At 40.6% G+C, this 26,369-nt stretch overlaps 1 protein-coding gene across 2 annotated transcripts in view; it reads left to right on the top strand.

Annotated features, from left to right (window-relative positions):
- Window positions 1-26,257, top strand: part of SIRT1 (sirtuin 1) — a 37,477-nt gene extending 11,220 nt beyond the window's left edge. The window contains exons 2-7 of one of the 2 annotated variants that reach the window (XM_033209172.1): window positions 13,647-13,771; window positions 14,269-14,416; window positions 15,516-15,595; window positions 16,741-16,927; window positions 20,403-20,960; window positions 24,138-26,253. In XM_033209172.1, the coding sequence (XP_033065063.1) occupies window positions 13,739-13,771; window positions 14,269-14,416; window positions 15,516-15,595; window positions 16,741-16,927; window positions 20,403-20,960; window positions 24,138-24,466 (1,335 nt within the window). In that variant the 5' untranslated portion in view covers window positions 13,647-13,738 and the 3' untranslated portion in view covers window positions 24,467-26,253. Of the gene's footprint in view, window positions 1-13,646; window positions 13,772-14,268; window positions 14,417-15,515; window positions 15,596-16,740; window positions 16,928-20,402; window positions 20,961-24,137 lie in introns of both variants that reach the window. The other variant, XM_033209171.1, reaches the window with a different exon arrangement.
- The last annotated feature ends 112 nt before the right edge of the window (window positions 26,258-26,369 follow it).

The following is a 26,369-nucleotide window of genomic DNA, read 5'->3' as shown; positions in this document are numbered from 1 at the left end:
TGGGGAGAATTGCTTGAACCCAGGAGGCAGAGGTTGCAGTGAACCAATATTGCTTAAGGAGAAATAAGTAAGGACAAAGAGTGTGGGATAGTACCCTGAAACAGGATGGGGAGGGTATGTAAATATTGTCAATATTTTACTGAATTTCTAAATATTACAAGAATAGAATACTCATAGGATAACCTAAGCTTTTTTGTGAGTCAGTGTACTAGGCAGAAAGTTCACTAAAATGGTTTTTGATTTTTGCTACTTAGGAGAAAACATTAAAAATGAAGCCATGAAAAGAGGAAATATTGGTGAAATTTAGATACTTCGGAAGGAAAGAGAATTTCTATACCATCTATTATATCATTGATTGTGGTGATTGAGAATGAACTTAAATTTTTTTTGGGGGGGGAGATAGAGTTTTGCTCTTGTCACCCAGGCTGGAGTGCAGTGGTGGGATCTCGGCTCACTGCAACCTTCATGTCTGGAGTTCAAGCAATTCTTCTGCCTCAGCCTACTGAGTAGCTGGGATTACAGGTGCCCACCACCACGCCCAGCTAATTTTTGTTATTTTAGTAGAGATGGGGTTTCACCATGTTGGTCAGGCTGGTCTTGAACTCCTGACCTCAGGTGATCCTCCCGCCTAGGCCAAAGTGCTGGGATTACAGGCATGAGCCCCCCATGCCCAGCCCTTAAATTTCATTTAGACTGGAAATTTCAAGTAATGGAGAGGTGTGTTAAGGAAGTTATTGCTCTGTTAGAGCAGTTTCTTAAATTTGGCACTATTGACATTTTGGGCTGGATTTTTTTTTTTTTCCCCTGAGACAGTTTCACTCTGTCAAGCCATCACAGCTCATTGCAGCCTTGAACTCCTGGGTTCCTGCTTGAGCCTCCTGAGTAGCTGAGACCGTAGGCACATACCGCATACCTAGCTAAATGTTTTTTTTGACTTTTTTTTTTTTTTTGGTAGAGTCAGGTTTTTACTATGTTGTCCAGGCTGGTCTTGAAATCCTGGGTTCGGCCGGGCGCGGTGGCTCAAGCCTGTAATCCCAGCACTTTGGGAGGCCGAGACGGGCGGATCACGAGGTCAGGAGATCGAGACCATTCTGGCTAACACGGTGAAACCCCGTCTCTATTAAAAATACAAAAAACTAGCCGGGCGAGGTGGCGGGCGCCTGTAGTCCCAGCTATTCCGGAGGCTGAGGCAGGAGAATGGCGTAAAACCCGGGAGGTGGAGCTTGCAGTGAGCTGAGATCCGGCCACTGCACTCCAGCCCGGGCGAAAGAGCAAGACTCCGTCTCAAAAAAAAAAAAAAAAGAAATCCTGGGTTCAAGCGATCCTCCTGCTTAGCCTTACAAAGGGTTCGGATTATAGGCATAAGCCACTGCACCCAGCCTTGGGGTGATATTTATTTGCTGTGGGGAACTTTTCCTGTGCGTTGTAGGATGTTTGTCAATATCCCTGACCGGCCAGATGCAGTGGCTCACACCTGTAATCGCAGCACTTTGGGAGGCTGAGGTGGGCGGATCACTTGAGACTGGGAGTTCAGAAGAGACCAGCCTGGCCAACATGGTGAAACCCTGTCTCTACTAAAGATACAAAAATTAGCCAGGTGTGGTGGTGCATGCTGAGGCATGAGAACCGCTTGAACTCAGGAGGCTGAGTTTGCTGTGAGCCAAGATTGAGCCACTGTACTCCAGCCTGGGTGACAGAGCAAGAATTTGTCTCAAAAAAACAAAACAAAACAAAACAAAAATCCCTGGCCTCCACCCACGAAATGCCATTTGTATCCCCACCCCAAGTCCTGATGATAAAAAATGTCTTCAAAATGTTCCTTATGAAATTGCTCATTGAGGCTAATTGAGGTGGCTCACGACTTTAATCCCAGCCCTTTGGAAGGCCGAGGCTGGCAGATCACTTAAGCCCAGGTGACCAGCCTGGCCAACATGGCAAAACCCTGTCTCTACTAAGAATACAAAAAATAGCCAGATATGGTGGTGCACACCTGTAATCCCAGCTACTTAGGAGGCTGAGGCAGGAGAATCACTTGAACCTGGGAGGTGGAGGTTGCAGGATTGTTTCACACAAGAACAGTTAAGGCCAGTTTTAAAGCTATGGGGCTTTAAGTTTAAGTTAAACACATTTCTGAACTGTATTTTTTTTTTTTTGTTTTTTGGAGATGGAGTTTTGCTCTTGTTGCTCAGGCTGGAGTGCGATGGTGCGATCTCAGCTCACAGCAGCCTCCGCCTCCCAGGTTCAAGTGATTCTCCTGCCTCAGTCTTGAGTAGCCTTGATTACGGGATCTTGGCTCACTGCAACCTCTGCTTCCCGGGTTCAAGCAGTTCTCCTGCCTCAGCCTCCTGAGTAACTGGGATTACAGGTGCCTACCACCATGCCTGGCTAATTTTCTATTTTTAGTAGAGACGAGGTTTCACCATATTGGCCAGGCTGGTCTCGAACTCGTGACCTTGTGATCCACCCATCTCTGCCTCCCAGAGTGCTCGTATTACAGACATGAGCCACTGTGCCCAGCCAGTTTTTTGAATTTTTAGCAGAGATGGGGTTTCATCATGTTGGCCAGGCTGGTCTCGAACTCCTGACCTCAGGTGATCCACCCACCTTGGCCTCCTAAAGTTCTGGGATTACAGGCGTGAGCCACCTCACCCTGCCTGAACTGTGTTCTTATCCTTCTGCATAATGACTTAAATTGATAATAAGTTGTGGTCATGGTTCTCAGAAACCTAAAATAATTCACTGATGCTAATAAAAATGAGTGGTTGTATTTAGAGTCAAGGTGAAACTGAATTAGGATGTATAAAATAATTTTTTTTAAATAAAAAGGACTGTACGGCGGGGCGCGGTGGCTCATACCTGTAATTCTAGCATTTTGGGAGGCCACGGTGGGCGGATCACAAGGTCAAAAGTTTGAGACCAGCCTGACCAACATGGTGAAACCCCGTCTCTACTACAAATACAAAAAGTAGATGGACGTGGTGGTGCGCGCTGTAATCCCAGCTACTCAGGAGGCTGAGGCAGGAGAATCACTTGAACCCAGAGGCAGAGGTTGCAGTGAGCTGAGATCGCGCCACTGCCCTCCAGCCTGGGCGAGAGTGAGACTCTGTCTCAAAAAAAAAAGAAAAGGGACTATGTTCAAAGAGTGCAGTTTCTGTCCCATACTGAATTCACTGACTGTTACTTCCCTAGTGATTAAAATACAAGAAAAGGTAGAGGGAGAAACATGAGCTGAATTTTATGAACTGAATTCCAAGAATGTGTTTTTACATTTATTCAAAAAATTACTACTTTGTTGATAATGTGCAGACATACCAGATTATGTATTAATAGTTAAAAAGCTGAGTTCTAGAACAAGCTCATTAAAAATCAACGTCAGTAAAAAGAAAATAGATGGTAGCCACCGTGCCATTCATCTGAAGATAATGTTTTAATACGTGTATATGGATTATAGATGTATACATTTATAGTATTGTAGCTGGATTTATGTTACCTTTTTAACATAAAATCTGGCTTTTGCTGGGCCCGGTGGCTTGCGATTGTAGTCCCAGCAACTCAAGAGGGTAAGGTGGGAGGATTGCTTGAACCAAAGAGTTTGAGGCTGCAGTGAGCTGTGATCTCACCTCTGCACACCAGCCTGAGTGACAGAGCAAGACCCATCCCTGAAAAGAAAAAAGTTGGCTGTTTTACTTTGCTTTCGATTTGTAGTATTTTCTACTTAATATAATAAACTTACTTTCTGTGAGGTACTTGAATACTTTTTAATGGTTGTTTATGAAGTGGTGAATTGTAATTCTGTATTTGTACATTTGGATGTACAAATAGTGTTGCTACAGATGTCTTCTTTTGGTACGTCTCCAGTGTTCTTAGGATAAATTCCTGAAAGTGAATTTCAGTTGAACTTCAGAGAAACGTGTCAAAGTTCTTCTTTAAGCCTTTAAGTCTCCTGATATGTTTTGTCGTATTGCAGCTTGGAAAGGTTGAAATAAAATCTTCCATTAGGGTTGCGTGTAGTGGCTCACACCTGTAATCCCAGCACTTTGCGATTTAGCTGTTTTGGCTGATTTATCATGCCGCTGCCACCTGTACCCACCCAAAATCCACAAAAACCCCAGAATACGTTCTTAGCATTAAAATACATACATAAATATATATATAATTTTTTTTTTTTTTTTGAAACAGGGCCTGGCTCTGATACCCAGACTGGAGTGCAGTATCTTTCAAAAATCTTGTCTCTATATGTAGTTTGACCCTTCAGTCTTTCCTGTTCCTCATATCTGTCCTCAGTGGTTACTATGGTGAAACTCTTGGGTATCATTCAGGGAGAAAAAAATTTGTGTTGGGGTGGAGGAGGGATGGCAGCATAAGTTTTTAATACTTGATAAATGATTACCAACAGAATCAAAAATGCCTTTTCTGTCTTGCTTTTTTCACCATATAATATTCTTGAGAATAATTTCATAACAGCACTTAACAGATATACCTTATTTTTCAAAGAAGTCTGGATAGCATTCTATTTTAAAGTTGTTTCACAGTATATTAGTCTCCTATTGATAGGTATCTTACTTTTTTTTTTTTCTTTTTTTTTTTATTATACTTTTAAGTTCTAGGGTACATGTGCATAACGTGCAGGTTTGTTACATATGTATACTGGTGCCATGTTGGTGTGCTGCACCCATCAACTCGTCAGCACCCATCAATTCATCATTTATATCAGGTATAACTCCCAATGCAATCCCTCCCCCTCCCCCCTCCCCCCTCCCCATGATAGGCCCCGGTGTGTGATGTTCCCCTTCCCGAGTCCAAGTGATCTCATTGTTCAGTTCCCACCTATGAGTGAGAACATGCGGTGTTTGGTTTTCTGTTCTTGTGATAGTTTGCTAAGAATGATGGTTTCCAGCTGCATCCATGTCCCTACAAAGGACGCAAACTCATCCTTTTTTATGGCTGCATAGTATTCCATGGTGTATATGTGCCACATTTTCTTAATCCAGTCTGTCACAGATGGACATTTGGGTTGATTCCAAGTCTTTGCTATTGTGAATAGTGCCGCAATAAACATACGTGTGGGCCTGTGTCTTTATAGCAGCATGATTTATAATCCTTTGGGTATATACCCAGTAGTGGGATGGCTGGGTCATATGGTACATCTAGTTCTAGATCCTTGAGGAATTGCCAAAAAAATACTGTTTTCCATAATGGTTGAACTAGTTTACAATCCCACCAACAGTGTAAAAAGTGTTCCTATTTCTCCACATCCTCTCCAACACCTGTTGTTTCCTGACTTTTTAATGATTGCCATTCTAACTGGTGTGAGATGGTATCTCATTGTGGTTTTGATTTGCATTCTCTGATGCCAGTGATGATGAGCATTTTTTCATGTGTCTGTTGGCTGTATGAATGTCTTCTTTTTTTTTTTTTTTTTTTTTTTTTTTTTTTTGTTGAGACGGAGTCTCGCTGTGTCGCCCAGGCTGGAGTGCAGTGGCCGGATCTCAGCTCACTGCAAGCTCCGCCTCCCGGTTTACGCCATTCTCTCGCCTCAGCCTCCCGAGTAGCTGGGACTACAGGCGCCCGCCATCTCGCCCGGCTAATTTTTTGTATTTTTTTAGTAGAGACGGGGTTTCACCGTGTTAGCCAGGATGGTCTCGATCTCCTGACCTCGTGATCCGCCCGTCTCGGCCTCCCAAAGTGCTGGGATTACGAATGTCTTCTTTTGAGAAATGTCTGTTCATATCCTTTGCCCACTTTTTGATGGGGTTGTTTTTTTCTTGTATATTTGTTTGAGTTCTTTGTAGATTCTGGATATTAGCCCTTTGTCAGATGAGTAGATTGCAAACATTTTCTCCCATTCTGTAGGTTGCCTGTTCACTCTGATGGTAGTTTCTTTTGCTGTGCAGAAGCTCTTTAGTTTAATGAGATCCCATTTGTCAATTTTGGCTTTTGCTGCCGTTGCTTTTGGTGTTTTAGACATGAAGTCCTTGCCCATGCCTGTGTCCTGAATGGTACTACCTAGGTTTTCTTCTAGGGTTTTTATGGTATTAGGTCTAACATTTAAGTCTCTAATCCATCTTGAATTAATCTTCGTATAAGGAGTAAGGAAAGGATCCAGTTTCAGCTTTCTACTTATGGCTAGCCAATTTTCCCAGCACCATTTATGAAATAGGGAATCCTTTCCCCATTTCTTGTTTTTGTCAGGTTTGTCAAAGATCAGATGGTGTGTGGTATTATTTCTGAGGACTCTGTTCTGTTCCATTGGTCTATATCTCTGTTTTGGTACCAGTACCATGCTGTTTTGGTTACTGTAGCCTTGTAGTATAGTTTGAAGTCAGGTAGCATGAGAAAATCTAGAAGAAATGGATAATTTCCTGGACACTTACACTCTTCCAAGACTAAACCAGGAAGAAGTTGAATCCCTGAATAGACCAATAGCAGGCTCTGAAGTTGAGACAATAATTAATAGCCTACCAACCAAAAAAACTCCAGGACCAGATGGATTCACAGCTGAATTCTACCAGAGGTACAAGGAGGAGCTGGTACCATTCCTTCTGAAACTATTCCAATCAATAGAAAAAGAGGGAGTCCTCCCTAACTCCTTTTATGAGGCCAACATCATCCTGATACCAAAGCCTGGCAGAGACACAACAAAAAAAGAGAATTTTAGACCAATATCCCTGATGAACATCGATGCAAAAATCCTCAATAAAATACTGGCAAACCGGATTCAGCAGCACATCCAAAAGCTTATCCACCATGATCAAGTGGGCTTCATCCCTGGGATGCAAGGCTGGTTCAACCAACATTGGCAAATCAATAAACGTAATCCAGCGTATAAACAGAACCAAAGACAAGAACCACATGATTATCTCAATAGATGCAGAAAAGGCTTTTGACAAAATTCAACAGTATCTTAACGTTTTTTTTGAGATGGAGTCTCGCTCTGTCGCCCGGGCTGGAGTGCAGTGGCCGGATCTCAGCTCACCGCGAGCTCTGTCTCCCGGGTTTACGCCATTCTCCTGCCTTAGCCTCCGGAGTAGCTGGGACTACAGGCCACCTCCCCCGGCTAGTTTTTTTGTATTTTTAGTAGAGACGGGGTTTCACAGTGTTAGCCAGGGTGGTCTCGATCTCCTGACCTCGTGATCCGCCCGTCTCGGCCTCCCAAAGTGCTGGGATTACAGGCTTGAGCCACCGCGCCCGGCCTATCTTACGTTTTTGTCTTTTTGATCTAGGGTTGTTTTTAAGGCAGTTTGAAAACTATAGTAAGGAAAGCAGGCCGGGTGCAGTGACTCACACTTGTAAACCCAGCACTTGGGGAGGCCGAGGCGGGGGGATCAGTTGAGGTAGGACTTCGAGACCAGCGTGGCAAACATGATGAAACCCCGACTCTACTAAAAATACAAAAAATTAGCTGGCCATGGTGGCATGCGCCTGTAGTCCCAGCTGGTCGGAAGGCTGAGTTAGGAGAGTCACTCGAACTCAGGAGGCGGAGGTTGCAGCGAGCCAGTATTACACCACTACTCTCCAGCCTGGGCGACAGAGTAAGACCCCATCTCAAAAATAGATACAATTTTAAATAAAATTATAAAAATAAAGCTGCGCCCAGCTTTATTTATTTATTTATTTATTTATTTTTGACACGGAGTCTCACTGTGTCACTCAGGTTGGAGTGCAGTGGCACCATCTTGGCTCACTGCAGCCTCCGCTTCCCGAGTCAAGCGATTCTCCTGCTTCAACCTCCCAAGTTCCTGAGCGCCACCATGCCCAGCTAATTTTTTGTATTTTTCATATAAATAGGGTTTCACTATGTTGGCCAGGCTGGTCTCAAACTCCCAACCTCAGGTGATCTGCCTGCCTTCACCTCCCAAAGTACTGGGATTACAGGCGTGAGTCACCGTGCCTGACTCAGCATCTTATTTTTTGAGACAGGGTCTCCCTCTGTTATCCAAGCTGGAGTGTAGTCATGTGATCTTATAGCTCACTGCAGCCTCCAACTCTTGGGCTCAAATGGTTCTCCTGCCTCAGCCTCCCAAGTAGCTAGTACTACAGGTGTGCACCACCATGCCTGGCTGTTTGTTTTATTTTGTATGGACAGTCTCACTATGTTGCCCAGGCCGGTCTTAAACTCCTGAGCTCAAGTGATTCTCTTGCCTCAGCTACTCAAAGTGCTGGGATTGTAGGCGTTAACCACCACGTTAGGCCTGTTCTGTTTTTATTAATGTGGATGACTGCTGGTTACTACAGGCCATTTGTATATCCCTGGATTACCTCTTTGTTCTTACCCAATTTCCCCATTTGGGTGCTTTTTCATACTGCTGGGAATATTTTTCTTTTGATTTACCTTAAAAACTGTATTTTTGGCCGGGCGCGGTGGCTCAAGCCTGTAATCCCAGCACTTTGGGAGGCCGAGACGGGCGGATCACGAGGTCAGGAGATCGAGACCATCCTGGCTAACACGGTGAAGCCCCATCTCTACTGAAAAATACAAAAAAACGAGCCGGGCGAGGTGGCCGGGCGCCTGTAGTCCCAGCTACTCCAGAGGCTCAGGCTGGAGAATGGTGTAAACCCGGGGGGCGGAGCTTGCAGTGAGCCGAGATCCGGCCACTGCACTCCAGCCTGGGGGACAGAGCGAGACTCCGTCTCAAAAAAAAAAAAAAAAACTTTATTTTTATGGATACGTAATAGTTGTACATGTACGTTATATATTCTCGAAGAGTTAGGTTTACTGGGGTTCCAGCCTTTAGTAATCCCATGAAGGTGAGCAAACTGAAACATGCTTGCTAGTTTTAGTCATTTGGTTTGTAATACATAATACAAATGGTGCTTATCCTACAAGAAAAATAGAAAACTTGAGGATGAGGGATCACAAATTGAAAAGGCAGTAAATATTGCATAGAGGGTTAAGTGCTGGGGTTTTCGGGTTTTCTTTTCTCTTTTCTTTTTTTTTTTGAGATAGATTCTTGCTCTGACACGCAGGCTAGACTGCAACCTGTGTTCCCTGGCTTCAAGTGATCCTCTCACCTCCTGAGTAGCTGTGACCACAAGTGTGCACCCCCATGCCCAGCTATTTTTTTTGTATTTTTGGTAGAGATGGGATCTTGCCTTTTGCCCAGTCCAGTGCTGGATTTTTGTATCAAAACAGGGCTCTGCTACTTATTTGCTCTTGTGACCAAAATGGCAAGTTATGTTTGTTTCGTGTTTTTTCATCTGCATCGGGGTATATGTCTACAGCTGGGTCAGCTAACTTTCTGTAGTAAGGTAGGGCCTGGTAGTAAATGTAGTCTGCTTTGCGGACTGCATAGGGTCTCTGTCATATGTTCTTTGTTTTCTTTACAGCCTTGAAGACATTAAAAAACCCAGTCCTCAGCCTTGTCTGTAGCGTGATAAAGAGGAAATTAAAAGTGCTTATGTTATACGTGGTACATACTAAAATTTATTAACTGGTGACTGGCAGTTTGACATTCTCTTGTGTTAGGTTAATACAGGGGTTGGCGTACTATGGCCTCAGTCCAAATGTGGCCCACTTCCCGTTTTTGTATAGCCTGTGAGCTAAGCAGTAAGCATTAATTTATTACTTAAATCAACAAATAAAATTTATGTGATATACAACATGATGTTTTGACGTGTGTATGTTGTGGAATGGCTAACTCAAGCTAATATTCATTACTTCGCATACTTTTTTTTGGTGGTGAGAACATTTAAAATCTACTCAATAATTCTCAGGTATACAATATGTTTTCTTTTTTTGTTCTTGTTTTTGTTTTGAGACAAAATCTCTCTCTTGTCCCCAGGCTGGAGTGCAGTGGTGCTATCTTGGCTCACTGCAACCTCCGCCTCCCAGGTACAAGCGATTCTCCTGCCTCAGCCTCCCAAGTAGCTGGGATTACAGGTGCCTGTCTCCATGCCCAGCTGATTTTTGTATTTTTAGTAGAGACAGGGTTTCACCATGTTGACCAGGTTGGTCTTGAACCCCTGACCTCAGGTGATCCGCCTGCCTTGGCCTCCCAAAGTGCTGGGATTACAGGCATGAGCTACTGTGTCCGGCCACAATATGTTCTTAATTATAGTCAACAATAGATCTCATGAACTTATTATTCCCAACGTCTTCCCAGTCCCACCTCCACCCCCTGCTAATAATTAATTTTAAATGGCTGGGGAAAAAAATTGAAAGAACTGTTTCATCACACTTGAAAATTATATAAATTTCTCGTGTCAGTGTTCATAAATACAAACTTTTATTAGAACATAGCCATACTCATTTATATATTGAAATGCAGTTCAATTTGTCATATGACCAATTTATTAGTATTGATTAAGATGTTGAGCAGTTTATTCAAGTGTGGTTTTGTGGAATGAAAGAGACAGGAGGGATTATGAGGACTCTTCTTACCAGGATTGATGTATTTCACTTTTTTTGACAGGAACATTTACATTCTATTTTCTTAGCAACTCTACTTACTGCCTCCATCTGAACTATATATAGGAGGAGGTGGATATCAGCAAAGATTAACATCGGTAAATTTTGATGAATTCGTTAATTTAAAATTCTTATTTTTAAAGAGGGAATTTTGGCTGGGCACAGTGGCTCACACCTGTAATCCCAGCACTTTGGGAGGCCAAGGCAGGTGGATCACCTGAGGTCAGGAGTTTGAGACCAGCCTGACCAACATGGTGAAACCCTGTCTCTACTAAAAATAAACAAAATTAGCTGAGTGTGGTGGTGTGCACCTGTAGTCCCAGCTACTTGGGAGGCTGAGGTGGGAGAATTGCCTGAACCCAGGAGGCGGAGGTTACGATGAGCCAAGATAGTGCCACTGCACTCCATCCTGGGTGACAGAGCAAGACTGTGTCTCAAAAAAAAAAAAAAAGGTGGGCGTGAATTTCGTTATGTTGTGTGGGCTGGAGTGTATTGCCCATCCATGGGCACGATCATAGAGTACTACAGCTCCCTAACTCCCAGACTCGAGTGATTCTCCCTGCTCTGTCTCCCCAGTAGCTGAAACTACAGGCCTGTGCCACCACACCCAGCTGTCTTAGTTTTGAGGGACTGCATTTACAGCTGTGCCTTTTACTGGAGTCTTTTATTCATATTGCTAGAAATTTGGAGAAGAAAGAAAGGCATAATCTCTGGAGAAAAGCCATTATTTCTGCAGATAGTTCTAAGCTTTAATTTTGACCACGTTGGTTGCCTGTGGCCAATTCCTGGATTATTTACATGTTTCCAGACACAGCTATGTGAAAGCAGAGTTTATTTTTATAGTGTTTTGAGCCTTTGGTTCCAGTTCTGCTTCCACTCTTAGTCTATGAGGATCCGTATGGCAGCAACAGAATGGCCCAGCCCTCATGATTGGTTCCTTAAAAAGGCTTTAGGATATTCAAACTGGGTGGCCTGTCTTGCTTGGAATAGGACTAAGCATGTCACACTTTAACCATGGAAGAGTTAATCCATATTCTATCTGTAAGTTGTATCTCCAGTCATTTGGTTTTCGACAAGTGGTCCTATCTTAGGAGGAGTGGTTTATATTAGAACAGTCCTTCCAGAGTAATTTTTTTCATTATTTCAGATTCCTTTTAGTTTTTTTTGTTTTGTTTTGTTTTGTTTTAAAGGCTCTCTCTGTCACCCAGGCTGGAGAGCAGCGACATGATCATAGCTCACTGGAACCTCTTCCTCCCTGGGCTCAGGTGATCCTCCCACCTCAGCCTCCTGAGTTTCTGGGACTACAGGCATGAACCATGAGGCCCGGCTAATTTTTGTGTTTTTTGTAGAGTCAGGGTTTCGCCATGTTGCCCAGGCTGGTCTCGAACTCCTGGTCTCAAGTAACCCGCCCGCCTCAGCTTTCCGAACTGCTGGGATTAGAGGTGTGAGCCACCATACCTGTACTATTTCTCTTAGTTTGAACACTGTATTTAAACCTAGTAATTCAGACATGGTCCATTTCATACTTGACAGAAAGTATGAGAGACTCAAATCATTCAGATTCTCACATACGTAAAATGTAGGCTTGGCCAGGTGTGGTGGCACACGCCTGTAATCCCAGCACTTTGGGAGGCCGAGGCGGGTGGATCACTTGAGGTCAGGAGTTGAAGACCAGCCTGACCAACATGGAGAAACCCCATCTCTGCTAAAATACAATATTAGCTGGAGTGGTGGCGCATGCCTGTAATCCCAGCTATTCAGGAGGCTGAGGCAGGAGAATCACTTGAACCTGGGAGGCAGAGGTTGCGGTGAGCTGAGATTGTGCCATTGCATTCCATCTAGCCTGGACAAAAAGAGAGAAACTCTGTCTCAAAAAAAAAAAAGTAGGCTTATAAAATAAAAAATGTCCTTTATGATTTGTCTTAAAGGTAGTTAAATAGTTAAATTAATTTTAAGGGCTAACTGAACTGTTATAAGTAGGACATGGAGGGAAACAAGTGTAAGAGCTAAATCTAGTTAGTGTCCCATACTTGTTTGTTTCTTTTACTCTACCCTTTAGGAAAGGTGGGGGTGGACCTGGATAAGGCACACAGTTAATTCAGGGAGGGTGGAGTCTTCGTACTTGCTCTTGTTCCTTGACCATACTTTGGAGTTATTTTATCTTTTTAATTCTGCGTTTGGCATGCTATTATCACTTGCTTACTACTATGGATCCTATTTTATCTGTTGTCTAGCATATTCTCGTAGTGCCGAAAATACTGTAAAAGCTGTTTCCGGAAGGAGCTTTAATAAGACACTACAATGCTTAATCTCTCAAATGTAAATGTATTAGAACAAAGCATCCTGGGGAAGAAAACAGTGGTGGATTTAACACAAGTCACTTTTCCAAAACAATGGCTTTTGATTTTCTGTAAACATTGACTTTATTAAGCTTTTCCCTTGCTACTATGTGCACTGTCCATTTCTTAAATTGGAAAGAGTTATTCATAAAATTTGTGATAAATATTTGAATGTAAGGCAACATTTTGGGATACTAGGTTTTTAGCAGCATGTGGACATGTATGTGATAGCTGTTATGGAATTCACTTAAGTTTTACTTAGAAGCCTGGGTAGTAGAACCTAGAAGTTTCAGTGGGGATTTTATTTTAATTTGAAATATTAAATAGGTAAAAAGTCATCCTTAATCACTATTAAAACTTTTTTTGTATAACGTCAGAAGTGAAAGCTCCCCACATCTGCTTACAGCCTGTTTGTATCCTTCCTGACTTGGTTGATTAAATGGACATCTCTATATACATGTGCATATAATTTCAATTTTTGCGTAGTAACAAAAACAAAAGTTGTACATACTGGTGACTAATTTGCTTTTTTCACGTATGTCATGAACCGTTTTCCAGGGCAGTTCATCTAGATCTCCCTCATCCTTTTTAATGGCTACATATTCCACTATTATGGACGTACCATGTTTATACAACCGGTTCCCTACTGATGGGCATATGGTTGTGTCTAGTTTTTTGCTAGCATTATGATAGATTAGAGCCTGTAATGAATGGTAAGGAAGTAAGTAGATGATAGCACTACTACTTTAAAGGAAAAAGTAGAGAAGAAACTTCCTTTGCCATAGTCACTTACTAAATGAAATTTAATAAAAACACTGTCAAAAGTTGGGAGGACCAAAATTGATACTTTTTCTCTGATCTTTTTGCCATGTGTATATCTGAATTCTTTGTTTTTAAAGAAGAAACAGCATTGAAGCATTATTTGGGGGGAAAAACACACACACAAAATCCAGCAACTCAGCATTCATGAGCAACTCTATACTATACCAGTATGTGCCTGTGCAGTGGAAGGAAAACAATTTTGGTAAGGATTAATACTTTAGCTTTAAACTTCCAACAGGTTGATATTCTAATGAATGATAAATCAGAAAAATTTTTAAATATTCTTGTATTGACAGTGCTTTTAAAAAAATCACCTTACCTTGATACCTGTAATGTTAGTTTAAAGTTTCCCATTTTTCTTTAAAGAAAAAAATCTGAATTTGCAGCCAACAAAAATTAGATATCCTAAGGTTGTGTTACTTCTGACTTTTATTAAAATATCAACATTTATTAGAGATGTTTATGGGCTGACTTTGTCTTTTTTTCCAAGGGGCCAAGTTCACTAATTGCTGAGTTTTATACATGACAGCAACAGTCCTTTTGTAGGTGTGTGTTGCATCCATCTAGATACTTTAAAATGCTCATCTATTTCATTTTTAAAATTATATGTGGGGGATTATCGGTAGTTTTTTGTTAAACATATGACATCTGTAGTTTATTTCACTAATGTAAATTTTTTCTACCTTTTGCTTGATATAGGAAATATATCCTGGACAATTCCAACCATCTCTCTGTCACAAATTCATAGCCTTGTCAGATAAGGAAGGAAAACTACTTCGCAACTATACGCAGAACATAGACACGCTGGAACAGGTTGCAGGAATCCAGAGGATAATTCAGTGTCATGGTTAGTAAACTTCAGAATGGTTTTCTGTAGTTTATTTTAGTTTTATAGGAGGATTTTTCCTCTAAAGCAGACTGCCATTGAGAAGTGGAGATAAAGCATTATTTAATCATGTTATCTTGTTAATTATAGATAACCTCAGAAAAGTAGAAAACAAAAATAATAAAAACAGAAGTATTGGCCTTCACAGTTAATTATATAAAACCTCAGATATTAATTTGCTTTTGATTTCAAAAGATGCTGCAGTTGCATGCATTCAACTATTTTAAGTAATCTTTTCTGGCTGGGTGTGGTATCTCACGCCTGTAATCCTAGCACTTTGGGAAGCTGAAGCAGGCGGATCACATGAGGCCAGGAGTTCGAGAACAGCCTGATGGTGAAACCCTGGCTCTACTAAAAATACGAAAATTAGCTGGGCATGGTGGCATACCTGTTATCCCAGCTACTTAGGAGACTGAGGCATGAGAATCACTTGAACCTGGGAGTTGGAGGTTGCAGTGAGCCAAGATTGCACCATTGCGGTCTAGCCTGGGAGACAGAGTGAGACTCTGTACAAAAAAAAAAAACTGATTACAAGAGTAATATTAACTATTAATGAAGAAATGTGACATCTTTATGAAACTAAAAGAACTGGATAAACTAAAAGAACTGGATAGTTGAGATGTACAGGATTCAGAGATTCAGAAATGTTTAATGTAAAACAAGTATGAACAGGCCATTAGGTATCCAAAGTGTTTCTAAGAACTGCTGAACTAAGGTAATAGAATTGGAACTGTTCAACTCTGCAGGATTTTAGCTCTGGAGGACTGAGTTGTTACAGTTTTGTTGAAAAGAGTAGCTTTAGAAGGCATCATTATTGTCTCAGCGATTGAGAATTGTATTCATTCTATGTATAAATAAATATATACATTCTTCATCCCCTAGATTCTCCTGTAGTGTATCACAAAATCTGCAGTGTGTTCTGAGGTTTAAAATCAAAGTTAAAAACAAAAATCTTTAAATCCTCTTAACATTTCTGATGTCAAACTTTATAACGTTCGTGGTGTGTTCAAGAAACAGAAATACTTCGTTAATAAAGCACGTACATGTTGGTTGTTTTTAGGTTCCTTTGCAACAGCATCTTGCCTGATTTGTAAATACAAAGTTGACTGTGAAGCTGTACGAGGAGATATTTTTAATCAGGTAATTTGTTGCCCATATTTTAGGAATTGTGCATGTCTCTGAAGTATTTCTTCTTTTGCCTCAAAATCCTTTTTTTCCCCTTAAAAGTATATGTGGTACAGAAAGATTCAGGAAGAAAATAGTAATTGGGAATTTTGGTAAAATACACAAGAACCTTTCAATACCTTATATAGAAAACAGCCCTATAAAGTCTCTTAAAATTATGAAATTGGCTTCTTAGTATCTAAGCTGAACATAAAACGTCAGATCATAAGCAAGTTGTTGTTGTTGTAGTTTTTCTCCTTCCTTTCCCTTTTTGTGCCTGTCAGATTTGGACCTTAAATTAGTTGTGGTAATCTTTTAAAATTATTTCATACATGTTCATTGCCAAAAAATATAGGAAAATGTAGCAGAAAATAAAAATAATCCAGAAATATGTCCTATGTGCTTAGCAATATATAGTTAATTATATCATTATGAAAGAGAAAGAATAGTATATTAAAATGGAATCATTGGTCGAGTGCAGTGGCTCATGCTTGTAATCCCAGCACTTTGGGAGGCTGAGGTGGGTGGATCATTTGAGGTCAGAAGTTTGAGACCAACCTGGCCAACATGGCAAAACCCTGTCTCTCCTAAAAATACAAAAATTAGCCTGGCATGGTAGTATATGCCTTTAATCTCAGCTGCTTGGGAGGCTGAGGCAGGAGAATCATTTGAACTCAGGAGGTGGAGGTTGTAGTGACCTGAGATCATGCCACTGCACTCCAGCCTGGGCAACGGAATGAGACTCTATCTCAAATAAATAAAATGGAGTCATTTTATTTTACAAATGTGTATTTTTCTTTTAAAGGATCAATTCCCATTTTGTGTATATACACACATTGTGTTTTTCCTCTTATATGATGGACTCTTCAATGTCAAGTGTTTTTCTATATAGATATTATAACAAGAACATAGTATTTCACTGTTTCATAGTATGTTAATAAACTACCCATCATTGACATTTAGATTGTTATCCAGTTGCTGTTTATCCATAGCTTTTCTGTTTTTTTTTTTTTTTTTTAATAATTCTGAAATGTATTCTTAGAGTTATGGAAATGTTGACTATTTCTAACTTGGGCTTACTGTTTGCTTCTCTGCCTCAACCAAAATCTGAAAATACGTAGGTAGTTCCTCGATGTCCTAGGTGCCCAGCTGATGAACCGCTTGCTATCATGAAACCAGAGATTGTGTTTTTTGGTGAAAATTTACCAGAACAGTTTCATAGAGCCATGAAGTATGACAAAGATGAAGTTGACCTCCTCATTGTTATTGGGTCTTCCCTCAAAGTAAGACCGGTAGCACTAATTCCAAGTAAGTTGATGATGGCTTTTGGAGATCATTTCTATATATAATGTCATGGGTTGTGGATCTGTATAATAGACCCTAACCTTAGTAATCTTACTCTGCTTCTGCTTGAAAAAGTGGTGAAGAGCTAATTTTCGAAATCGTTTGTTTATTTATTTATTGAAATGGGGTTTCCCTCTTGTTGCCCAGGCTGTAGTGCGGTGGCGTGATCTCAGCTCACTGCAACCTCTGCCTCCTGAGTTCAAGCGATCCTCCTGCCTCAGCCTCCTGAGTAGCTGGGATTACAGTTGTCTACCAACATGCCTGGCTAACTTTTTATTTTTTTAGTAGAGACCGGGTTTCGCCATGTTGGCCAGGCTGGTCTCAAACTCCTGAGCTCAGGTGATCCACCCGTCTTGGCGTCCCAAAGTGCTGGGATTACAGGCATGAACCACAATGCCCGGCCAGAAATTGTTTATTTTTAGTAGAGATGAGGTCCTGTTGTGTTGCCCAGGCTGGATTCGAACTCCTGGGCTCAAGGATCCTCCTGCCTCAGCCCCTTGAGTAGCTAGGATTACAGGCACAAGCCTCCACATCTGGCTAAACTATTTTTTATGTGGCATTGTTGTTCATTGAGACTGGTGAATCTGACATTTTGATGGGGTATGGAGGGTTGTCAAAACACAAGTAATGTTAGTGACTCACGCCTGTAATCTCAGCACTTTGGGAAAGGCCGAGGTGGGTGGATCCCTTGAGGGCAGCAGTTTGAGACCAGCCTGGCCAACATGTTGAAACCCTGTCTCTGCTAAAAATACAAAAATCAGCTGGGTGTGGTGGTGTGCGCATGTAGTCCCAGCTACTTGGCAGGCTGTGAGAACCGCTTGAACCCAGGAGGCAGAGGTTGCAATGAGCCGAGATTGTGCCAATGCACTCCAGCCTGGGTGACAGTGGGACTCTGTCTCAAAAAATCAAAAACAAAAAAACCCACAAGTAATGCTAAACTCTGCTTCTAATTTATGTGAAAAATTAAGACAAAGGTAAAGAGTTCAATTTAGACTTTTTGGTGGAATGTGTTTTTAATGTTAGCATCAATTAATTTATGAAATGGTCCTTAATCCTCATATTTTTTATTCTTAATAAGATTACAGTTGTTGATCTTTCAAATTTAATTGATTTCACATTTAATAAATTCAAATATATAGTTTGGTAGAAGGTAGAAGTGTAACATACCATGTAAGATGGAATTTGGGGGCTCAAAATGATTGGTTCATTCTTGTTGTAATAATAGTCAAGTCATAATGGTGATATGTTGGTCTAGTTTACCCAAAAGGGTGTGTGTATAAAATGTTCACATAAAATTTAAATCCCTATTACTCTCAGGAACATTTCTTTGTTATATGTATTCTCATACTGTTTCCTCCTCTAGTTTAGAATCAGAGGAGGAGGAGGAGAGAGAGAGATTTCAGTTGCATCAGATGTGTCCTTTTACAAGTGAGAGAAAAGGAGAGGAAACAATATTAAATCCCTAGCCAGAGAATTTAATTAGACCCCACATCAGCAGTCAAGGCAGCCAGAGTAAACAGTTGAAGGAAACATGGATTCAAGCTCTTCAATTTTGTGTCTATCCCATATCTCGTGGCTTTAGCAGTTAACTCAGTCTTACCTAATTAGCTGTGAAATTCTGTTAAAGTAGAATATAAGACAATTTGCAATTAAATGAAACATGAAAATTTAATATACAAGTCCCTTTGTTCTTGAGTTGCTCTTTTTAAAGCAAATTCAGAGACACTCTGCTTAAAAAGCTTTTTTTTATTTTTAAGAGACGGGTGTCTTGCTGTAGCTCAGGCTAGAGTGCAGTGGTGCAGTTACAACTCACTGCAGCCTTGAACTCCTGGGGACAAGGAATCCGTCCACTTCAGCTTCCCAAGTAGTTAGGACCACACGCGCACACCATGCTTGGCTAATGAAAAAAATTTTTTTTTGTAGAAACGGGATTCACTTTGTTGTCCAGGCTGGTCATAAACTCCTGGCCTCAAGTGATCCTTCCTCTGCCTCTCAAAGCATTAGGATTACAGGCATGAGCTACCATGCCCAGTCCTTAAAAACTTTTATTTCGAAAGCTGTGGGATAGTATGGTGTGTTGCAAAGATAATTAAAAAAAGAAACAGGTTTATAATAGTGTAGAATTTATTTGTATGACTTTTTTCCTCCCCTCCCCCCCACTCCCTTCCTCCCTTCCTTCCGTCTTTCCATCCTTCTTCTGTTTGTCCTTCCTTTCTTCTGTATGTCCGTCCTTCTGTCCATTCGTCCTTCCTTCCCATCAGTCCCATCCTTCTATCTGTTCTTCCTTCCTCCCATCCTCCCTCCCATCCTTCCATCCTCCCTCCCATCCTCCCATCCTCCCTCCCATCCTCCCATCCTCCCTCCCATCCTCCCATCCTCCCTCCCATCCTCCCATCCTCCCTCCCATCCTCCCATCCGCCCTCCCATCCTTCCTCCTCCCTCCCATCCTCCATCCTCCCTCCCATCCTTCCATCCTCCCTCCCATCCTTCATCCTCCCTCCCATCCTCCCATCCTCCCATCCTCCCTCCCATCCTCCCATCCTCCCTCCCATCCTTCCATCCTCCCTCCCATCCTCCCATCCTCTCTCCCATCCTCCCTCCCATCCTTCCATCCTCCCTCCCATCCTTCCATCCTCCCTCCCATCCTTCCATCCTCTCTCCCATCCTTCCATCTTCTCTCCCATCCTTCCATCCTCCCTCCCATCCTTCCATCCTCTCTCCCATCCTTCCATCCTCCCTCCCATCCTTCCTCCCGTCCTCCTTCCCTCCCTCGTTGCCCAAGCTGGAGTGCAATGGCATGATCTTGGCTCATTGCAGTCTCTTCCTCACTACAGTCTCTGCCTCCTGGATTCAAGCAGTTCTCCTCCCAAGAAGCTGGGATTAGAGGCATGCGCCACCACACACCTGGCTAAGTAGAGACGGGGTTTCACCACGTTGGTCAGGTTGGTCTTGAACTCCTGACCTCAGGTGATCCGCCCGCCTCGGCCATCCAAAGTGCTGGGATTACAGGTGTGAGCCACCGCACCCGGCTCACCTTCTTTATATCAGGAGCTACTTAAGTAGAACATTTATGTGCCAAGAACTCTTCTGTGCACTTGACTTATTAACTCATTTAATCTTCACCACAGTCTTGTGGAAAAGTACTGTTACCCCATTCTACAGACAAGGAAATTTGAGGTTCAGAGTGGGAAAGTCTGGGAAGATTGCTCAGGGGTTACCAGGTGACAGGAGCAGAACCTGAACGTTTTATAAAAGATTTAACTGCCCATCTGCTTGCTTGATGAAATGTAATGGCTTGGTTAAGTATTTAGTGCATGGGTCTTTTTTGGAAATTTGGAGCTCAAGCCCTTGTTGGATTTTTGCGTAATGTATCTGTTGTGGTTTTATTAGCTTACTTCCTCCTCCCTTTTTCTAACTCTTATTTTTCACCCTATTTTAGGTTCCATACCCCATGAAGTGCCTCAGATATTAATTAATAGAGAACCTTTGCCTCATCTGCATTTTGATGTAGAACTTCTTGGAGACTGTGATGTCATCATTAATGAATTGTGTCATAGGTTAGGTGGTGAATATGCCAAACTTTGCTGTAACCCTGTAAAGCTTTCAGAAATTACTGAAAAACCCCCACGAACACAAAAAGAATTGGCTTATTTGTCAGACTTGCCACCCACACCTCTTCATATTTCAGAAGACTCAAGTTCACCAGAAAGAACTTCACCACCAGATTCTTCAGTGATTGTCACACTTTTAGACCAAGCAGCTAAGAGTAATGATGATTTAGATGTGTCTGAATCAAAAGGTCGTATGGAAGAAAAACCACAGGAAGTACAGAATTCTAGGAATGTTGAAAGTATTGCTGAACAGATGGGAAATCCGGATTTGAAGAATGTTGGTTCCAGTACTGGGGAGAAAAATGAAAGAACTTCAGTAGCTGGAACAGTGAGAAAATGCTGGCCTAGTAGAGTGGCAAAGGAGCAGATTAGTAAGCGGCTTGATGGTAAGAAAGGCAATCGAACCATTTTGAAAGTATAGTTGTCATAACAATATTTCCAAAAAATTAGCTATTTCGGCAGGTTAATTGATAAAGTAGCTTTATGTAGTTGATTCTGTTTAGAGAAACTGTACAGTTCATAATCAGAAAAGTAAATCTTCTGGTATCCTTCATAATACGGAGAAGGAAGTGTTTAATAGTGCTCTGTATGTTTTCTCTAGGGGATGGAAAAATAAGAATGGGTTATTAGCTGGCAGAAACGATGACAGATTTGGGTGCTTATTGTGGGTTAGCTGCTTTACATACGTTACCTGATTTTAATCTTCTGAGGTAGGATCTATTACTTTCTTCTGCAGGTGGGAAAACTCAGGAACATAGAGGTTAAATACCTCATGCACGGTAACTGCAAGAAGTGGAAGAATCAGATTAAAAATCCAGTCATTTGTGCTTAGAGCCTGCCCCCTTAACTACTATGCAGTGTTGTCTGAGATTTAGAACACATCTGTGTTTTCTCTGAGGACTTAGAAAGAATCCGTGATTCTTCTCCACTGAATATAGGAATAGTTTCTACCCTGTTTAGAACATGCATAGTCTTTATCAATCAGTGTTAATTGATATAGGTGAAATCACTTTCTACTCTATGGAAGCTGATGTTTTAAGTCCAAGTAGTCTGTATGGTCGAAATTCCTAACTTAATGTTAGAAAAATACTGTTAAAAAAAAAAAAAAAAACCACTGTAACTTAGCTATAATTTAGAACTTTAGGTCTCATTCCATTTACCATACTTGGTGAAAACTGACAAATTTTAGACAACTGTATTTGAGTATTCCAGTCATTTGCTATAAATACATTGTAGTTCAGTTGAATAAACCTTTGGCCTTTTTCATATTAGGCACTGTGGTAAGTTCTGGAGACACAGTGATTAATGTATGTAATTATAAATGTGGGTGATATTAATACTTTGGTATAGGTGCTACTGAAGAACAAAGTATTATTGTTTTGAACAAAACATCACCCAAAAGGTAGGTTTTTTTTTTGGTTTTTTTTTTTTTTTTTTTTTGGTGATGGAGTCTCACTTTTGCCCAGGCTGGAGTGCAGTGGCACAATGTCAGTTCACTGCAACCTCCGCCTCCCGGGTTCAAGTGATTCTTCTGCTTCAGCCTCCTGAGTAGCTGAGATTACAGGCGTGCGCCACCATGCCCAGCTGATTTTTGTATTTTTAGTAGAGACGGGGTTTTGCCATGTTGGTAAGTCTGGTCTCAAACTCCTGACCTTGTGAGCCACCATGCCCAGCCCCAAAAAGTAGATTTTACTTGGAGATTAGATTATACAAGGCTTTCTAAGGAGCAAAATATTTAACAATAAGTAGGGATTTAAAAAGAGCAGACGCGTTCCCAGGGGAAACTAGAAAAAGCATAGAGGGATGCTTATGTTTGCAAATCGTGGCAGAAATCAGAAAGTAGAAAAATTGCTACTGACTTAGGTAATACACAGTCGTCTCTATCATATACAAAGCCTACCTGTGCACTAAGACTTGCACTGGGAACTCTTCTTGAATGTCATTTTGGCAGATGTGTCAAACGCATCAATCTCTTTTCCCAAGAAACAGAGTTGACCCGAACAGTCATTTTTATTTTTTTACATTTTTATTTATTTATTTTTTGAGACGGAGTTTTGCTCTTGCTGTCCAGGCTGAAGTACAATGGCGTGATCTCGGCTCACGGCAACCTCCACCTCCTGGCAACCTCCGCCTCCCAGGTTCCAGCGATTCTCCTGCCTCAGCCTCCCAAGTAGTTGTAGCTGAAACCACAGGCGCGTGTCCTCATGCTCAGCTAATTTTTTTTTTTTTAGTTTTTGTAGAGACAGGGTCTTGCCACATGGCCCAGACTGATCTCAAAACTCCTGGGCTCAGCAGTCTGCCTGCCTTGGCCTCCCAAAGTGTAGGGATTACAGGTGTGAGCCACTGTGCCCTGCCTGTGGTGTCTTAGGAACCTGATGAGTACTATGTATCTGTTGTAATAGAGGGAAATAAGCGGTTTTCACAGTGATTTGTAGTGGACTGTGAAATAAATTTCAGGGATTCAGGTCAGAATTGTCATACAGGTTGTTGTAGTCAGGGTGAGAACTGGGTCATGATGCAGTGTAAAAGTTTGAGAGCCACTTTGGAGAGAACTTTAGGTTTGCCACCTACCAGTGTGGTAACCAGGCTTCTGTGAATTAGTCTGGGATATGGTACAATAAATATTACATTTATTATGTGTGAAAAGAGATGTTAAGTTAGGGACATATTGTGAATTCAAACTTTTCCATCAGTTTTTAGGGATCCTACTCTTTCACTTAAACCCCAAATGGCCAAGCTAGGATTGATTTGGTATGCTCTAGAAAGAACTTCATTGGTATTCATGGATTCAGATTACATCTTAGAGGACTTCAAAAGCATCTTAGACTGTATGTGTATATACACACATTTTCTGAATCAGTAGGTGGCTCATGGGGCCTGAGATCTTCTCGAGTGAATCTAAATTTAGATTCACAGGTGATACTGTAGATTCACAGTGTCTACAGACTACACTATGAATTTGTGGTGATTACATTATTGACAATATTTTAGGTTTATAATCAGAAAAAAGTTAAAATAGTTAATGAAGAGGCTTTAAAAGCCTGTGTGCTTTAGAGAAGTTGCTTAATGAACACAAATTGGGTATCTAATGTAGGCTGGGCTGGATACTTCATTTTCATCAAATCTTTTTAAAATAATTGGTGAAATAACCTTTATTGAATACGGTTCTCTACATTTTACAACCCTCATAGGGTTGTAAAAATTTATTTCATTCTCTAGATGAGGAAATTGAGGCACAGAGGTACACTTACAAATTTACAAAGATATAATAAATGGCAGAACTAAGATTTGAACCCAGGACTAAGTGTATTGCTTGTATTTAATTAATTTTTAAGAGACAGGCCATCACTCTGTTGCCTAGGCTGGCCCTTGAACTCCTGGGCTCAAGCAGTCCACCCGCCTCAGCCTCCTGAGTAGTTGGAACTGCAGGCACATCATGGCCTCCCAGTTGTTTTTAAACACTAATGGTACACTTATAAAAGGCAGAGCTGGTACCCACACTTCATTTCAGACTGAGTTAGTCTTAGAAAACTGAAAGTAACGTTTTCATCATTATATTTCAGGTAATCAGTATCTGTTTTTGCCACCAAATCGTTACATTTTCCATGGCGCTGAGGTATATTCAGACTCTGAAGATGACGTCTTATCCTCTAGTTCTTGTGGCAGTAACAGTGATAGTGGGACATGCCAGAGTCCAAGTTTAGAAGAACCCATGGAAGATGAAAGTGAAATTGAAGAATTCTACAATGGCTTAGAAGATGAGCCTGATGTTCCAGAGAGAGCTGGAGGAGCTGGATTTGGGACTGATGGAGATGATCAAGAGGCAATTAATGAAGCTATATCTATGAAACAGGAAGTAACAGACATGAACTATCCATCAAACAAATCATAGTGTAATAATTGTGCGGGTACAGGAATTGTTCCACCAGCATTAGGAACTTTAGCATGTCAAAATGAATGTTTACTTGTGAACTCTATAGAGCAAGAAAACCAGAAAGGTAATATTTATAGATTGGTAAAATAGATTGTTTTTCATGGATAATTTTAAACTTCATTATTTCTGTACTTGTACAAATTCAACACTAACTTTTTTTTTTTTAAAAAGGTACTAAGTATCTTTAATCAGCTGTTGGTCAAGACTAACTTTCTTTTAAAGATTCATTTGTATGATACATTCATATGTATATATAATTTTTGTTTTTGTCTAGTGAGTTTCAACATTTTTAAAGTTTTCAAAAAGCCATCGGAATGTTAAATTAATGTAAAGGGAACAGCTTATCTAGACCAAAGAATGGTATTTTCACTTTTCTTTGTAACATTGAATGGTTTGAAGTACTCAAAATCTGTTAACTCTAAACTTTTGATTCTTTAACACAATTACTTATTTTTAAACACTGGCATTTTCCAAAACTTGTGGCAGCTAACTTTTTAAAATCTCAAATGACATGCAATGTGAGTAGAAGGAAGTCGACAATATGTGGGAGGGCACTCAGTTGTCTTTACTTTTAAAAGTAATACTTGGTGCTAAGAATTTCAGGATTATTGTATTTATGTTCAAATGAAGATGGCTTTTGTACTTCCTGTGGACATGTAGTAATGTCTATATTGGCTCATAAAACTAACCTGAAAAACAAATAAATGCTTTGGAAATGTTTCAGTTGCTTTAGAAACAATAGTGCCTGCCTGGATCCCCTTAGTTTTGAAATATTTGCCATTGTTGTTTAAATACCTATCACTGTGGTAGAGCTTGCATTGATCTTTTCCACAAGTATTAAACTGCCAAAATGTGAATATGCAAAGCCTTTCCGAATCTATAATAATGGTACTTCTAACTGGGGAGAGTGTAATATTTTGGACTGCTGTTTTCCATTAATGAGGAGAGCAACAGGCCCCTGATTACAGTTCCAAAGTAATAAGATGTTAATTATAACTCAGCCAGAAAGTACATGTCTCCTTCCATTGGGAGGATTTGGTGTTAAATACCAAACTGCTAGCCTAGTATTATGGAGATGAACATGATGTAACTTGTAATAGCAGAATAGTTAATGAATGAAACTAGTTCTTATAATTTATCTTTATTTAAAAGCTTAGCCTGCCTTAAAACTAGAGATCAACTTTCTCAGCTGCAAAAGCTTCTAGTCTTTCAAGAAGTTCATACTTCATGAAATTGCACCGTAAGCATTTATTTTTCAGACCATTTTTGAACATTACTCCTAAATTAATAAAGTATTCCTCTGTTGCTTTAGTATTTATTACAATAAAAAGGGTTTGAAATATAGCTGTTCTTTATGCATAAAATACCCAGCTAGGACCATTACTGCCAGAGAAAAAAAATCGTATTTGAATGGCCATTTCCCTACTTAAAAGATGTCTGAATCTGAATTTATTTGGCTACACTAAAGAATGCAGTATATTTAGTTTTCCATTTGCATGATGTGTTTGTGCTATAGATAATATTTTAAATTGAAAAGTTTGTTTTAAATTATTTTTACAGTGAAGACTGTTTTCAGCTCTTTTTATATTGTACATAGTCTTTTATGTAATCTACTGGCATATGTTTTGTAGACTGTTTAATGACTGGATATCTTCCTTCAACTTTTGAAATACAAAACCAGTGTTTTTTTACTTGTACACTGTTTTAAAGTCTATTAAAACTGTCATTTGACTTTTTTCTGTTAACTTACATTGTTTAAGGTATATAATTTTTAAATCTTGCAGAATTTGTACAGCTTTGAATGCTATAGTATTAGATGCTTTCTTTCTCATACTACATTTCTTCATTCAGTTTATTACAT

The sequence above is a fragment of the Trachypithecus francoisi genome, unplaced genomic scaffold (genome assembly GCF_009764315.1).
Source record: "Trachypithecus francoisi isolate TF-2019V2 unplaced genomic scaffold, Tfra_2.0 Lachesis_group9, whole genome shotgun sequence".
Taxonomy (NCBI): domain Eukaryota; kingdom Metazoa; phylum Chordata; class Mammalia; order Primates; family Cercopithecidae; genus Trachypithecus; species Trachypithecus francoisi.
Note: the sequence above shows the minus strand (reverse complement) of the source record. Positions and strands in the feature narration are given on the sequence as shown.